The 15,333-nt window shown below is 43.7% G+C and overlaps 1 protein-coding gene across 1 annotated transcript in view; it reads left to right on the plus strand.

The window, feature by feature from the left end:
* fasn (fatty acid synthase) overlaps nt 1–11,543 on the plus strand; it is a 42,269-nt gene extending 30,726 nt beyond the window's left edge. Inside the window, exons 31-42 of the mRNA XM_080456180.1 lie at nt 21–143; nt 634–857; nt 1,093–1,294; nt 1,846–1,997; nt 2,501–2,592; nt 3,389–3,783; nt 4,421–4,612; nt 5,186–5,404; nt 5,917–6,128; nt 7,847–7,945; nt 8,404–8,655; nt 8,965–11,543. Of these exons, the coding sequence (XP_080312306.1) occupies nt 21–143; nt 634–857; nt 1,093–1,294; nt 1,846–1,997; nt 2,501–2,592; nt 3,389–3,783; nt 4,421–4,612; nt 5,186–5,404; nt 5,917–6,128; nt 7,847–7,945; nt 8,404–8,655; nt 8,965–9,102 (2,300 nt within the window). The 3' untranslated portion in view covers nt 9,103–11,543. The remainder of the gene's footprint in view (nt 1–20; nt 144–633; nt 858–1,092; nt 1,295–1,845; nt 1,998–2,500; nt 2,593–3,388; nt 3,784–4,420; nt 4,613–5,185; nt 5,405–5,916; nt 6,129–7,846; nt 7,946–8,403; nt 8,656–8,964) is intronic.
* Nucleotides 11,544–15,333: the final 3,790 nt, after the last annotated feature.

The following is a 15,333-nucleotide window of genomic DNA, read 5'->3' on the forward strand; positions in this document are numbered from 1 at the left end:
GTGTGCGCGTGTTGTACCAGGTGTGGACCTGGTGCTGAACTCTCTGGCTGAAGAGAAGCTGCAGGCCAGTCTGCGCTGTCTGGCCAGACATGGACGCTTCCTGGAGATTGGAAAATATGACCTCTCCAACAACTCACCACTGGGTCAGTGTGACACAGCACCACAAGTCCACAAAAATATAGTATAAAACCTATGGGCTCGTTAAATTCTCAAAGTATGCAAACTAACAAAAAATCTTCTTAGAAAAGCGCTTTATAAATCGTATAGTTGTTATTAATGCTGGTAATACAATACAGGTTAGGTATTACAAATACAAAGGTGTGAAAAAACACAGTGTGGCTTCCATGTGGATCACAGACATCATGTGGCTAGTCTATGAAGTCGGTCATCTATGATGTTGATATAATATGTAAGATTTAAAAAGTTATATATTCCAAAAAGTATAAAACCTAAGTGAAACAATATTCGGGGAGTTATATTTTTTTGGTGCTGATCAGTCCAGTGGTTTGCGAGATGAACCCTGGACGTAGAAGCACTCTTCCAGATGGCTCGCCTCCGAGGAGCCACGCTGTACTGTAATAAACCCACACACACAACATGAACCATAGTGACATCTGCGTCTCTCTTGTCCAGGCATGGCTCTGTTCTTGAAGAACGTAGCGTTTCACGGCATCCTGCTGGATGCGCTGTTCGAGGAGGGCAACCGTGAGTGGGAGGAAGTCTCCCAACTGCTGAAGGAGGGCATTGCGGGCGGTGTAGTCCAGCCCCTAAAGACCACAGTGTTCGAGAGGGACCAGGTGGAGGATGCTTTCAGATACATGGCCCAGGGCAAACACATTGGCAAGGTCCTTCTTCAGGTCAGTTTAACCTCCTTCTCAGTTTTGGGGAGTTACAGTATGTCTTTCCAAAGCCATATCGTGTGTTTAACTAGTGCAGGGTGACATTGACTGTAGCGGTCAATTTGTTCTCACTTCATATTCGGGTGGAGTATACAGTATAGTAAGAACAAAATGGCCACTGTGTGAATGTTCAATTACCAGGAACTAAATACAAGGTCTGCATGTCACTTTTCCCTTCCTTTGTGATCTTAAGGTGCGTTCAGAGGAGAAGGGTGCAGCCACCCAGGCCACAACACCTCTCTCCCTTCCGGCTATCTGCCGCACCTTCTGCCCCGCCTCCCACTCGTACATCATCACCGGTGGTCTGGGAGGCTTTGGTCTGGAGCTTGCTCATTGGCTGACCGAGAGAGGAGCCCGCAAGCTGGTGCTTACCTCCAGATCAGGAATCAGGAACGGTGAGCGAGATTTTACATGTCACAAAACCTTTTCTTTTTTTTGGGTTGCATCGTACCGCGGCCTTGACGTCACACGTATCAGGGGAGGCACGTGGTTGTCTGTGCCCTCCCCAGGACTAACTGTAGGAGAAAGCAGTGACATTGGACTACAATACACAGGAATCAGGAATTAGCATACTGGGGGAAAAAGGTGGAAAAAGATGGCAGAGAAACAGAAAGGAGAGAGCTCAGAGTTTGTTTTCATTGAGCGAGCAGCGCGGGGGCTACAAGCCTTCATACTCGCAGCACAGGAGGACTGACAGATATAGAGATAGCGCAGAGGAAGAGAAAACACCAGAGAAACACAATGTGAAAAGAACAGCAATTGCCATACGGGCTGCAATTGTCAATCGATGCAGCCAAATATTAAACATTACGCCCGATGCATCCGCTTGAATCTGTGAATCATCACAACCCTTGTATGCATTGCAAAAATCCATAGACATTTCTCACCGTATTGATTCAGTTTTTCTTCTTGCATCCTCCCTGCGTGTCTTTGTTCTCGTTGCCAGGTTACCAGGCAAAGCGTGTACGTGAGTGGCAGAGTCAGGGGGTGCAGGTGCTGGTGTCCACCAGCGACGTCAGCACCATGGAGGGTGCAGAGCGCCTCATCAAAGAGGCCTGTGGCCTCGGACCGGTGGGAGGCGTCTTCCACCTCGCCATGGTAAGTGTCACTAGTTGCTTTGGATTCATATTTGGATTCCATAGATGTCAGCATGTCTTCAAGGGAATCGTGTCTACGGAATCGTGTTGCTTTGGATTAATATTTGGATTCCATAGAAGTCAGCATGTCTTCTACGGAATCGTGTCACGCACCGAAAATAGGCTATCTACAAGCTGTGCGACACGCTGTAAACTTGTACAGTATATATCTCAGACATTTCATTAAAGCAAAGGTTAAAGCCTCAAGCTGCAATTTCTGCAATCTACAATTAATAATGTTTATGAAGCACAGAGCTAGTACATGGGGGCTCCTTTCACACTGTTTCGCAAATCGCAGATTAGGATTTGGCCTAACAATTTTTTTCAGTCGTTAGATTGTATTTTGCTTTAATCCATGTTTTCTTTGGTCCTTGCTTGAACCGCTCCTTTACACAACAGTGTTAGAGACAGCGGAAGTCCCCTTCCGCTGCCTCTAACTTATTGTTCCTCTTAATCTGAAACCAGGTGCTGAAAGATGGCATGTTGGAGAACCTGACGCCTCAGCTCTTCCTCGATGTCAACAAACCCAAATATGACGGCACCGTACACCTGGACAAGTAAGAACCACTGCATCTACACGCTGCTGTAGAGTTCAGACTGCTGGACGTCCAGCGTGACCAGTTTCTTTATGATCGCTGATGATTTAATCACTTTCAACCTGGCGTCACTATTTTGGGGGCATGTCATTATCAAAGGCAAAAGGTTATCAAACATTTTCACAAAATCCTGTTACGGGAGAACGGGCGGACCACGTCGCCACGCTCATGTCACAATGACTCAGCCTTAACCATAAAAGGAGTTCCCAATGCAGGACTGACAGATACAGAGAGCTCCATATAAGCATGAAAGAGACAGGTAGAGACACACAAAAGGGGTATGCCCATATATGGGCATATCCTGACATCAGGAATCTCCATATATGGGCATAAAAGGGACCGGTACAACGGGTACAACGGGTCTCTGACAAAGCCCCTGGCACTATGACTCGGGTATATCGGCTAGATCGGCAGTGTTAAAAAATTGCTGATCTACAAGCTCACAAACCTTTCACGTTGTGAGCTTGTAGAGCGGCTATTTTGGCTATGCGTCACACAAGTAAGTATATAGGGCTTAAGTGGTTAAAATGATAAGGAAACATTCAAGACGTAGTTGTTTGTCTAAGCTGTTTTCCCAATCCTTCCAGTCTGCACAAACAGCCTATCTCACTGTTATCACAACACAAATATCAAATATCGAATTAACTCCAATCTCCCCGTTTGTTTAGTCTTAAATCGGATTGGGAAGAGTTTATGTGCATGCCTGCATGCATTCTAAATGATGCTTATCTGCCTTTGTCTATGCCTCTCCCTCCAGAGTGACCAGGAAGCTGTGTCCGGACCTCAGCTACTTCGTGGCCTTCTCCTCCGTCAGCTGCGGCCGCGGCAACGCCGGCCAGAGCAACTACGGCTACGCCAACTCGGCCATGGAGCGCGTGTGCGAGAAGCGGCGCCACGACGGCGTGCCCGGCCTGGCCGTCCAGTGGGGCGCCATCGGCGACGTGGGCGTGGTCCTGGAGACCATGGGCGGCAACGACGCGGTGATCGGCGGCACGCTGCCCCAGCGCATCGCCTCCTGCCTGGACGTGCTGGACCGCTTCCTGTGCCAGCGGCGCCCCGTGATGTCCAGCTTTGTGCTGGCAGAGAGGACCGTCGCGAAGAGCGATGGCAGCGGAAAGAGAGACCTGGTGGAGGCCGTCGCTCACATTCTGGGTAAAGATCCACGTCCTCGATTTAATACATAGACCTTTTTATTTCTTTAGTACAGGGGTCTTCAATGTTTTCAGCCCAAGGACCCCCTAGCGGAGAGGGAGATGAAGCAGGGACCCCCTCTATATTGTATAAAATTGTGTTTCAGATTAAACTTTTTCTGTTTACTTGGTCTGCTCTTTTTTCCCTCTACACCTATACCTCTTTGCCAAAAATAGCCGATCTACAAGCTCACAACGCCTCGCAGCGGGAGGCGTTGTGAGCTTGTAGATCGGCTATTTTTGGCTAAAGTTCTCCTCAGAAAAGGGATGCTAGGGTTCAAGTGGTTAAGGTAAAAAAGTAAAATAAAATAAAAATCATATCACACAAAGATTTGGCGGACCCCCTGTAGTAACTCTGAGGACCCCCTGTTGAAGACCCCTGCTTTAGTAGATTTCATTTGATGTATTCCTCGGACATTGCTGATAAGTGCGGTAGAGTTTGACAGAACCTCGAGTGAGCAAATACTCAGCTTTGTTATCTGCCATGACACAGACATCACTTAGCTACTTATTTACTAACCAAGTTATTAGATCATCCGTGTTCAATAAAGATGTACAGTACTGTTCATCCCTGCACTCCCGTTTCATCTGTCCTAAAGGCGTACGCGACGTGAGCAGCCTGAATGCCGATGCGTCATTGGCAGACCTGGGACTGGACTCCCTGATGGGCGTGGAGGTGCGACAGACACTGGAGCGTGACTACGATATCGTCATGGCGATGAGAGAGATCCGACAGCTCACCATCAACAAGCTCAGAGAGCTGTCCACCAGCAAGCCGGCAGGATCTGAAGGTATCTATCCACCATGACTTGCCAACCTGTAGTCCTATGTACGCTGATTCCAGAGAGATTTCAAACAACATTTATGTGGAAATTAGGGGGAAGAAGAGGAAGTCAAATTGTCTTGGGGAGGAATTTAGAAGGGCCCTGTTGCAGAATTTGCATTCAGCTGTTTGTCTGTTTTGATAATAATTAAACAATAATTAAACAAAACAAAACTTAAAATAACAATAGAAGAATAGAACTCAAAGGGTCCAATACATCTGGTCCAGAATTGTATCTCGTCTCTGTCGGGTGGATACCTCATATTTCCAAAACTTCAGGATTCAAATTCAAAAGAAGCTTAAAGTAGCAGATCTACAAGCTCAAAAACGCGTCGCTTCGTGCCGCGTTTCGAGCTTGTAGATCTGCTGTAGTATGATCACATACAGCATTAAATTGCGAAAAGAAAAAACACAAAAAGTTATAATATGGAGATAGAAGGCTTCTGCCTGACAACAACGATCTATTGACGTTGAATAGATTTGACAGAATCTGCGTTTCACGTACCGTGGAGTGAGCTCACTACTCCATCCATCTCCTCAGAGTCTCCGGTGAAGAAGAGCTCAGTTCACGCCCTGCTGCAGTCTGATCTGGACCTGCTCCTGGTCAACCCCGATGGCCCCACGGTGGCACGGCTCAACCAGGTGCAGAGCCAGGAGAGGCCGCTGTTCCTGGTCCACCCCATAGAGGGCTCTATCACCGCCTTCAAGACCCTCACCTCCAAGATCAGCGTGCCCTGCTACGGCCTGCAGTGCACTAAAGGTAGGCTGCGTGCGCACACACACACACACACACACACACACACACACACACACACACACACACACACACACACACACACACACACACACACACACACACACACACACACACACACATATACTAAATGCGGTTTCATAATTCATACTTGGGCAAATTGCAGTGATGGACAAAGTACTCAACCCCAGTTCTTGAGTCAAAGTATAGATACTCCTGGTCAAATATGCTTCAACTGAAAGTTGCTCTGACAAATTTGTGAAAATAGCAGAGCTACAAGTGGTTAATTCATTATGTACTTTTTCCAACCCTAGGAATGTAGTGGAGTCAAAAGTGCAATATTTGTCTTTGAAATGTCGTGGAGTAAAAGTCATAAGTATCCAAAAATACAAATACTCAAGTAAAGAGAGTAACATATGTTCATCACTGTCCACCACTGATAAATTGTGACTTTTGAAATGACGACTGCTTTCAATCCCTAAATAACTAAAAGGTCCATGTGTTTGCTCTCCGTGTAGCCGCTCCTCTGGACAGCATCCAATCCCTAGCAGCCTACTATGTGGACTGTATTAAGCAGGTGCAGCCCGAGGGACCCTACCGGATCGCCGGTTACTCCTTTGGGGCCTGCGTGGCATTTGAGATGTCATCTCAGCTGCAGGCCCAGAAGCGACCCGTGGAATACCTCTTCCTGTTTGACGGCTCGCACTCCTACGTGGCCGCGTACACGCAGGTGAGAGGGAAAGCACTCGAATGCTGATGTCGCACTTGCGTTCACACACACGTCAAAAAAATTGACCTTTTACAGGTCACTTTATACACTGAGGTGCCAATTACCAACTTTCAGTGGCCAAAGTTTTGGAAATATTTCAACCACCATCGTGTCAACCACACACAAAAGTATCCAAAGTAGCAGATTTACAAGCGCGACGCGTTTTGAGCTTGTAGATCTGCAACTTTAGATTTTTTTAATTTGGACCCAGAAAAATTACAGTTTTGCCCTCAGCGATTTGGGTCTGGCACCGCTTCGTTGTGAATCCATTTCCTGCTCCCTAAGTCTGGGGCGACCAATCAGGGCCCAGTATTCAAATATGGGAGACTGTAATTGGTAGTTGGTTGTAGGTCTAACCAATTGCGTCGAGAGACATTGTTTTGATCCCGCCCCCTTGGAGAAAAAAAGGTCCTCATAGAAGCACCAGACTCATATACACACAGTGATATAGTCTGGCTATGCGAGGCTAGCGGTTTCCACCCAGACGATATACACGTGCAACCATGCGCACTACAAGTTGTTATTTAGAAAGTCTCATTAGGCTGATCGAGCTGCTTTTCATTGATTTATTGAATGCTAATGATTATGGAAGCATTGGTACACACTACAGTGGTTAATTTATCAGCCATAATCATGGGAAACAATTATTCTTTAGAAATGAATGAATTATCATTGTTTGGCTTGGCCAGACAGCCTGGGCTAACTGTGAAAGACGGGTCAGCAGGTTTTGACGTGCCCACTTGACGCCTCCAGTGTGGCTCCAGCCGTTGGGTGGACTCTTTCAGTGTGTAACTGCCTTTAAACCTACGCTGTTAGCAATGGGTGTCAGTAAGGCGGTTCTAAAAACTCACAGATCTCAACATGGTGATCCCTGACCTCAGTTAACAGACTTGTTTACCAAATCAGGTTAATACACAGTACCCTAAAGCCAAATATAGCCGCTGTCGGAAACCGTGTGTGTCCAAAACTGTTCCTTTATTATTAATTTTAAACAATATAAAAAAATATTGAAAATAGCCGATGTACAAGCTCACAACTCATTGCGAGCTTGTAGATATGCTATTTTCTCTACTTTTGTGTGACACTCTGACTTGTATAATGAAGTAGGGCATTAATTTACGAAAAAACATAACAAGTTGAAATATGGAGATATGAGGTTTCTGCAACATAGATGATAGTGATCGAAAAGACTGGAAAAGGCTCTGGAAAGACATTAGAACAGCGTATGAGCGTAGGCTCACGGGTTTGGCAGTAGGCTGGTGGTCTTGTAAAGCAGGCAAGCATAAAAGGGCAAAATACGACTTGTTCCAACACTACTTACAGCGTGCGCACTCACACAAATGCCTAAGCAAACGCGTGGCGCAGCGGCCAGCAGCTGTAGTAATCACAAGGCATGAGCCAATGAATACACAGCACACCAATAGCAAACATGTCCTACCATAAGTAGTAGTCAGAGGACCATAACTGGCCATCATGGAAGTGGGCCAGACCATATCAGTCGTGAGCCGATGATTCTGCCCGTTTGAACAGTGTGGGATTTGATTTTATTCTTGAGCAGCAGGCAAACGGACACCTGCTGTTTGCCAGAACTGCCAGATGGCCAGTCTGAGCACGCGTGGACGCAGAGTTAACTGTGTGTTTTTTAACTATTGAGTTAACTGTAATATTTTGTGTGTCAGAGCTACAGGGCCAAGCTGACTCCAGGCAAAGAGTCTGAGGCTGAGACTGAGGCTCTGTGTGCCTTTATCCAGCAGTTCACTGGAATGGAGTACAGCAAGGTAAGCACTTCATTCTCCTCCTCCTCTAACCTTCCTCATTCCTCTCCTCTCCCTGCCTTCTTCTACTAGAGCGTCTTTGAATTTCTGGCTTTTTAGGGGTTAATCAAATAATCAATGAACAGAACATTTATCAAATTACATTTTAGTAATCAAATAGTCAGTTTAGTGATGTTTCATGTTAAAGGATTCTACTATGTGGGATTTACACTAAAATGTGAACGTGTGTTATTGACTGCTGGGAAAACATATTAAGCGATTTCAGGAAGTCTCTTTAGGTTCAGATGACGTGTGATAAGCATTTATCCGTCATTTTGTACCTCATTTCACCATGTTCTGGTTTAATCATATACATGAATAAATGATCTACAGACTGATTCATTATTAAAATAATCATTAGTTTCAGCCCTAACAGCTTGATCCTCACCATCTCAGACCATCTGTCTCTCTCATTCGTTTAGCTGGTGGAGACCCTGCTGCCTCTGTCTGACATGGAGGCTCGCGTTAAGGTAGCCGTGGACCTCATCACCTCCATCCACAAGAACGTCAGCCGGGAGTTGCTGCGCTTCGCCGCCTCCACCTTCTACCCCAAGCTGAAGGCCGCCGATGGCTACGTGCCCACCGCCAAATACCGTGGCAACGTCACACTGCTGCGCGCCAAGGCCAGCAGCGACTACGGAGACAACCTAGGAGCCGACTACAAATTGAGTGAAGTACGTACTGTATGCAATGCACACACAGGCATATTATTTGTACACATATGCATTCGTACGCACATGCAGACACAGGAGCATGTACACATTGGAGATAACATCCACGGATTGTGTTCCTTGGCCTATGGCAGTGTACGTAATAAATCTCATGCTCGTCGGTGTAGGAGTTTCGAGATTAGCCACAGAAACACAGACGAACAAAGATAAACTATTTTCTGTGTACTACACACTGCCCCACACACAGACACACACACACACACAACAAGATACTTTATGTCCCATCTGACAAACCTGTCTTTATTTTCCCAGGTGTGTGATGGCAAGGTGTCCGTCCACATCATCGAGGGAGACCACCGCACCTTCCTGGAGGGAAAGGGGGTGGAGTCAATCAGCAGCATCATCCACAGCTCATTGGCCGAGCCACGTGTCACTGCAAGGGAAGGCTAGTCGCACCCCGCCCCCTAGCCAGGCATCCTCGAAATGGACTCAGCAGTTCAGAATGTTCGGATAGAAATTTGTTGCGTAGAATAGCCATAGAATTTGGGTGCGCGTTTTACATTGAGAATCCTATGTATTTTGCACAATATGTTTCTATCTGTATAGATTCTGTGCTGTTGCACAGCCCTGATTGGACCTTACACCCCAAATGCACCTTATTCCTTGTCGTTGCACCTGTTGTTGCACCTGTTGCACCGAATCCCAAACGGACCACCAGCCTATCAAAGCCCTTCGCTTTGCTACAGCGTATGTTCACATGGGAACAAATGATGTGCAGTATGCTTAATAAGGTGTTTCACATTATGTTACCAACCTTTTTTTTATTCTTATATTGAATTTTAGTGTGAATTTTTAGTTTAAGTTTGTGTCTCTCACCTGTACCCATACTGACTCAAAACAACTGGAAAAAAAAGAACTACACTTCCTTAGCCTAGCATGAGATGCTAGCGTGGATGTCATGTCAGCAGATTAGTGCCTAGACAAATCCCTGTAGCGGTTAACATTTACTTCCAACCCTGCCTGTCTGCTAAAGGGTGCATAGCCACTGTAGAAAAGGATGCACGTGAGGGGGGATTCGGGTCTTCTGCATTTGTTTCTTTTACAAGTGTGACTGTGTATGTGCGTGTTTCATGCCCTTAGCCAATGCCAAACCCTATAATAAAACCCTAATGATGCAGACATCTGGTCACCTGTATATAGCTACTGTTCTCTCTTTAACAGAGCTGTTGCTGTTCTTTAATAGAACTACACTAAAATGCAAGTAATTGACGTTTGGTTTGTCTTCCTTTTTATGTTTATTTTGGCATCCAGTAATGTGTTTACCATTTTGGTCATGAGATGATCCAATTAATTTTTGTTTTGTTCTTGAAGGTTTTCTTTGTATTTACATTCTTTGTTGCCTTGCAGCAATGAGATGATGAGTAAGGAGTATATGGCCCATGAATATGGTTTTAGATATTATTTACTTCTCAAACCATAATGTACCAAGAATAAGACTTAAAAAGTCTCTAATCATCCTACGAATCGAAGATCTGTTAAGCACTTTGGTTAATGGATGAAAGTAAAAGGATGCAGCGTATAACCACAGGGATTTACTAATGCAACAAATGTAACAATTATTAGTTTTTATCATCGATATCAAAAAGTGTTAAACATTCCTGAATTTACACTTAGAGCATGACAGATCATATGCTATGATCTTGTATCGTTTATGAGACTAACGCGATGAAATGTTTTGAATACTACTGCTGTCGATGCAGCACAAAACACTCTTGCCTGAGTCATGTTGTTTTGGGTGGAACATACCGTAGAGCAAAGGGTACAGTATTTGGATAGTGCCACATTAATATTGTCCCTGGTAGGTACTGTAGTAAATATCCTACAGAACATTATAGCTTACCCCATCAGAGCTTTAGGTTGTGAATAAGTAGACAGGTTTCTATTGTGTGTGTGGAATCACTGAACAGTTGGCCTTCCTGCTGCTGAGTAGGGAGGTGTAAACGGCCCGTTCAGACCGAAAAGCGTCACGCAAAAAATACTAGCTTCAAGTTTCAATGTAATGCCTATGGAAACTAGCGTGAAACACTTTTCCTTAATGTCGTGAAGCTAGACAACAAAAAGAATGGCTTCAAACCTCCCAAAAGATGAGCTTTGAAGCTAGTGTGAAGCTGGTGTCCAGCCAATCACAGCCCCCCTCTTCCCCCATTGCTCCTCCCACTCCAGAGACAGACACATTTTCTCCGGTCTGTGGGAGAAGGTATTAAAAACCCTGGAAATACTGCAACACGATTTATTTATTTTTACTTGTTAATTTGGGTACATCAAATGTAGATTCCCTATCGAATATCTCAGTTACACCAACTTTGTTCTTGTGAAGCAGTTGGTTTAAGCTTACTTATCAAGAAGATGATTAAAGAAAACAGCCACTGATAACCTCTGACACGCCCAATTATTGCATTTAGTTTCATAGTTTTAGCTTCATGCTTTTGCGTGACGTCTTTCGGTCTGAACACAGCATAAGGCTTTATTCTTGATCCTGGGTCCGATTTCACAATCCCCTTTGCTTAAGGTGCGTCGTTATGATTCACTCTATGACCTGAGATCTGTGGCGTGAGGGCAGCGTCTATCAGAACTGTTTTTGAACTCCAATGACCTTTTCCTGAGCCCTGGTGGTCCTCCACAGTCCTTGGTAGAATCCCAGACAGTTATGCTGACTGAGCCGACCTCTGAGACCTCTAATCGGGTCTATGAAGGGTCAGGTGCTCCACTTAAGTGTGGTGATTGGTTGCAGTGAAAAGGAGGAGGAAGTGACAGTGTGTGCTCCTCTCTCAAGTTGTAATTTTTTTCCCAGTATTTATTGTTACTAGTAAAATAAAGGCCTATCACTAACATTTGATGACTGTTGTCATTTTTTACAATATATTGTGAAAATTGCGTTGTATTCTTCTGCCTACACATACGTCAAGTGAATAGGGGAAGGGAACTAGAAAATATCGTTCCTAAAGAAACAATGTGGGCTCACTTTAAAGCCAAAAAATAATAGTTATAATAATGCAGCTTTAAATACCGAAGTAATTAAACTTTACTAACTGAAGGTTAATATACAAAAGAACGCTTCAAGAATATGAGGAGACATCTTCTGAGTTATGGTCTAGTGGTCTAATGATCAGACTCTCAGCACAGACATTCCATGTTCAAGTGCCAGTCCTCCTATAGTTCAATGCTGGACTGTTTCAACTTTACTAGCTGAAGGCTAACATACAAAAGAATGCTTCAGCAGTACTAAGATACCTCTGCTGGGAGTCACTGAGTGATTGTGTGGTGGTCTAATGATTAGACCCACAGCACAGACATTTCATGTTCAAGTCCCAGCCCTCCTGTAGTTTAATACCAGAGTATTTCGACTTTACTTAAAGGGGAAAAAGTACAAACAGATATATTCCAGTAGGTGGTGGTAATGCAACAATTACGGACGCTAACTGCCATAAAACACCAAAGTAGAAGAAGAAGAAGAAGAACAATCTGGTTTATGTTGTCCCCAAATTAGAGCCAGGGTGAGGATACTGTATATCAGCATGTAACCCTGTTAAAAACAAGAAAGTTAACGTGTTTGGAGCTGGGTTTTCACTCAGTATTTGTACCATAACCAGCTGACCTGAATAACTTATACAGCCTACTGTGGTGGGTTGTGGTGAGTACTAGGCCTGTCACAATTATTACATTTTTTTTTAGATTATAAATATTTAACCAAAGAAAAGTATACTATATACTGATGCGTGTAGATCTGATATTTTCAACAAGTGACACCATTGTATGACAAAGTATGAATCAAGCTTCAGCGTACGAGTGTTCAGAAATCTGATTAGAATTTCAACTCATTTCAAACCACTTCCGTGCCTTTAATTATTTGGGGGGAATGACCATTACGTTCATGGAATGTCAATGTACAGTGTTTCTTATGTCTGAATAGCTCCGTCGGAAAAGCTCTTGACTCTGAAGGTCATGTGATCGAATCCTGGAAATGGAAAATCAGCATGTGAGCAATCTGTCTCCCTGGGGTCTAGTGCTGTAACAGGCATAGACTCCTGTGTTCTTGGCTGTTGCTAACAATAAGCCCACTTGTAAAGTGCATGAGCTTAATTCCTTTAATTCATTTGGGGGAATGACCCATCACGTTCACGTAATGTCAACGTACAGAGCTTGGCGTGCTTGGGTAGCTCAGTTGGGAGAGCTCTTGACTTCAGACCACAAGGTCATGGGATTGAATCCCACCACAGGATACTCGGTTGATTCATACTTTGTCATACAACGGTGTCACTTGTTGAAAATATCAGATCTACACGCATCAGTATTGATGCGTATATAGTATACTTTTCTTTGGTTAGATATTTATAATCTAAAAACAAATAGACGATTATGTAATAATTGTGACAGGCCTAGTACTCACCACAACCCACCACAGTAGGCTGTATAAGTTATTCAGGTCAGCTGGTTATGGTACAAATACTGAGTGAAAACCCAGCTCTAAACACATTAACTTTCTTGTTTTTAACAGGGCTACATGCTGATATACAGTATCCTCACCCTGGCTCTAATTTGGGGACACCATAACCCATATTCTTCTTCTTCTTCTTCTACTTTGGTGTTTTATGGCAGTTAGCGTCCGTAATTGTTGCATTACCACCACCTACTGGAATATATCGGTTTGTACTTTTTTCCCTTTAAATGTCCATTGCCATCACAATGCATTGGGTGCTTAAAGTTAAATATTAAAAAAACTACAAATTATTGAAACCCCATTCAAACTTTAAAATGTTCATCTTATACTGTGGAGATGTTTGCCTGAACATGAATATATGAAATGTTTTATAGTTTTAGAAATATACTCCTTTAAAAGTTCAGAAATTTATAATGGAGGTCGATGACAGGTTTTGGCACCTCAAAAAAACACTTTCACCTAGATACTCCATTCACACTTTTTATAATTCATCTTACTGTGGACACAAATGCTTGAACTTTTTACTTTAAAATGTTTTGTAGTTTTTGAGATATTTAACTTTAAGCGCCCAATGCATTGTCAATGGCAATAAAGGTGAACCTCGCTGTTCCTTCATACTTTAGCCTATAAACTTGATTCACAATTGAAAAATTCCACCTTACTGTGGACATGTATGCTTGAGATTTTTACTTTGAAATAATTTGTAGTTTTTGAAATATTTAACTTTAAGCGCCCAATGCATTGTAAATGGCAATGGAAAACACCTTTTTCTTTGCTCTCTGTTGTTGCGAGAGAAAACCACTCCTCATTCAGCTGCCCATATGGACGATCGCCGTGAAGAATAATATTCTATTCTATGACTTACAAAAGTGAGTGGAAACATAAAAAAATCGATGGCACTGTTGCAACTCGACAATGTGTTTTTTCACTGAATGAGTTATCAAGCTGCTACTGCTGACCTGCTGACCTTCTACAGAGGGGGGTCAAGGAGTGTGTATGTCCAGATACTAGGGAAGAGTTCACAAAACTTGAAATGTCTTCCTGTAAAACCTTAACTGGGCAGAGTTCTTTCAGACATAACCCCCCACCTTTAACTATCAGGAAACAGGGAAGGGACACAGTCCCCCCAATGGTCCTCCATGTACATTAATGGCATGGGACTTGAACCTGCAAACTGTCTGTAGCAGAGGCAACCAATCAAGCACACCACACACCACTGCGCCAACACACCTTTAGGCCCTTAGCAGGTGTCTTCTAGTGCTTTTGAGTTGCTTTTTTGTATTTTGGCCTTGAAAATTTCAAAGTAGATAGATAGATAGATAGATTTGAACATGTAGCCTCTGTGCTGAGAGTCTGATCACTATCCGGCTACACCATCTCTCAGTGACTCACAGCAGTACTACTTAGTACTGTTGAAGTGTTCTTTTATATGTCAGCCGTCAGTTAGTAAAGTTGAAAAGCAACAATGGAAGGACTGGGATTTGAACATGGAATCTCTGTGATGAGAGTCCGACCTTTAGACCACCTCTCAGTCACTCCCATCATGTCTCTTTGTACTGTTGAAGCGTTATTTTGTGTTAGCCTTCAGTTAGTAAAGTTGGAAAGTAATGAACAATAGTAGGACTGGGATTTGAACATGGAATCTCCATACTGAGAGTTTGATCTTTTGACCACTACACCATCTCTCAGCCACTCCCATCATACTGTATGTCTCTTCATACTGTTGAATCATTCTTTTGTATGTTAGCCTTCAGTTAGTAAAGTAATGAACAATAGAAAGGTATTTGAACTTGGAACCTCCGTACTGGGAGTCGGATCACTAACCGGAAAATTAACCCATTAAGGCATCTCTCACGGATTCACAACATATCTCTTACTACTGTTGGAGCGCTCTTTTGTATGTTACAGTAGCTTACAGTTAGTAAAGTTGAAAAGCAATGAACTATTGAAAGAGATGGGATTTGAACATTGAATCTCTGTGCTAAGAGTCTCTCTGTGTGTGTGTGTGTGTGTGTGTGTGTGTGTGTGTGTGTGTGTGTGTGTGTGCGCGTGCGTGCGTGTGTGCGTGCGCGTGCGTGCGTGTGTGCTGATAGTATTTACATGTAGATGTAAAGCGAAGTGAAGATGAACCAAAAAGTGGACTTGAACCAGGAATCATGCGTTTCTAGGACATCACCTTATCT

The sequence above is a fragment of the Gymnoscopelus braueri genome (genome assembly GCF_963280865.1).
Source record: "Gymnoscopelus braueri genome assembly, chromosome: 17".
Taxonomy (NCBI): domain Eukaryota; kingdom Metazoa; phylum Chordata; class Actinopteri; order Myctophiformes; family Myctophidae; genus Gymnoscopelus; species Gymnoscopelus braueri.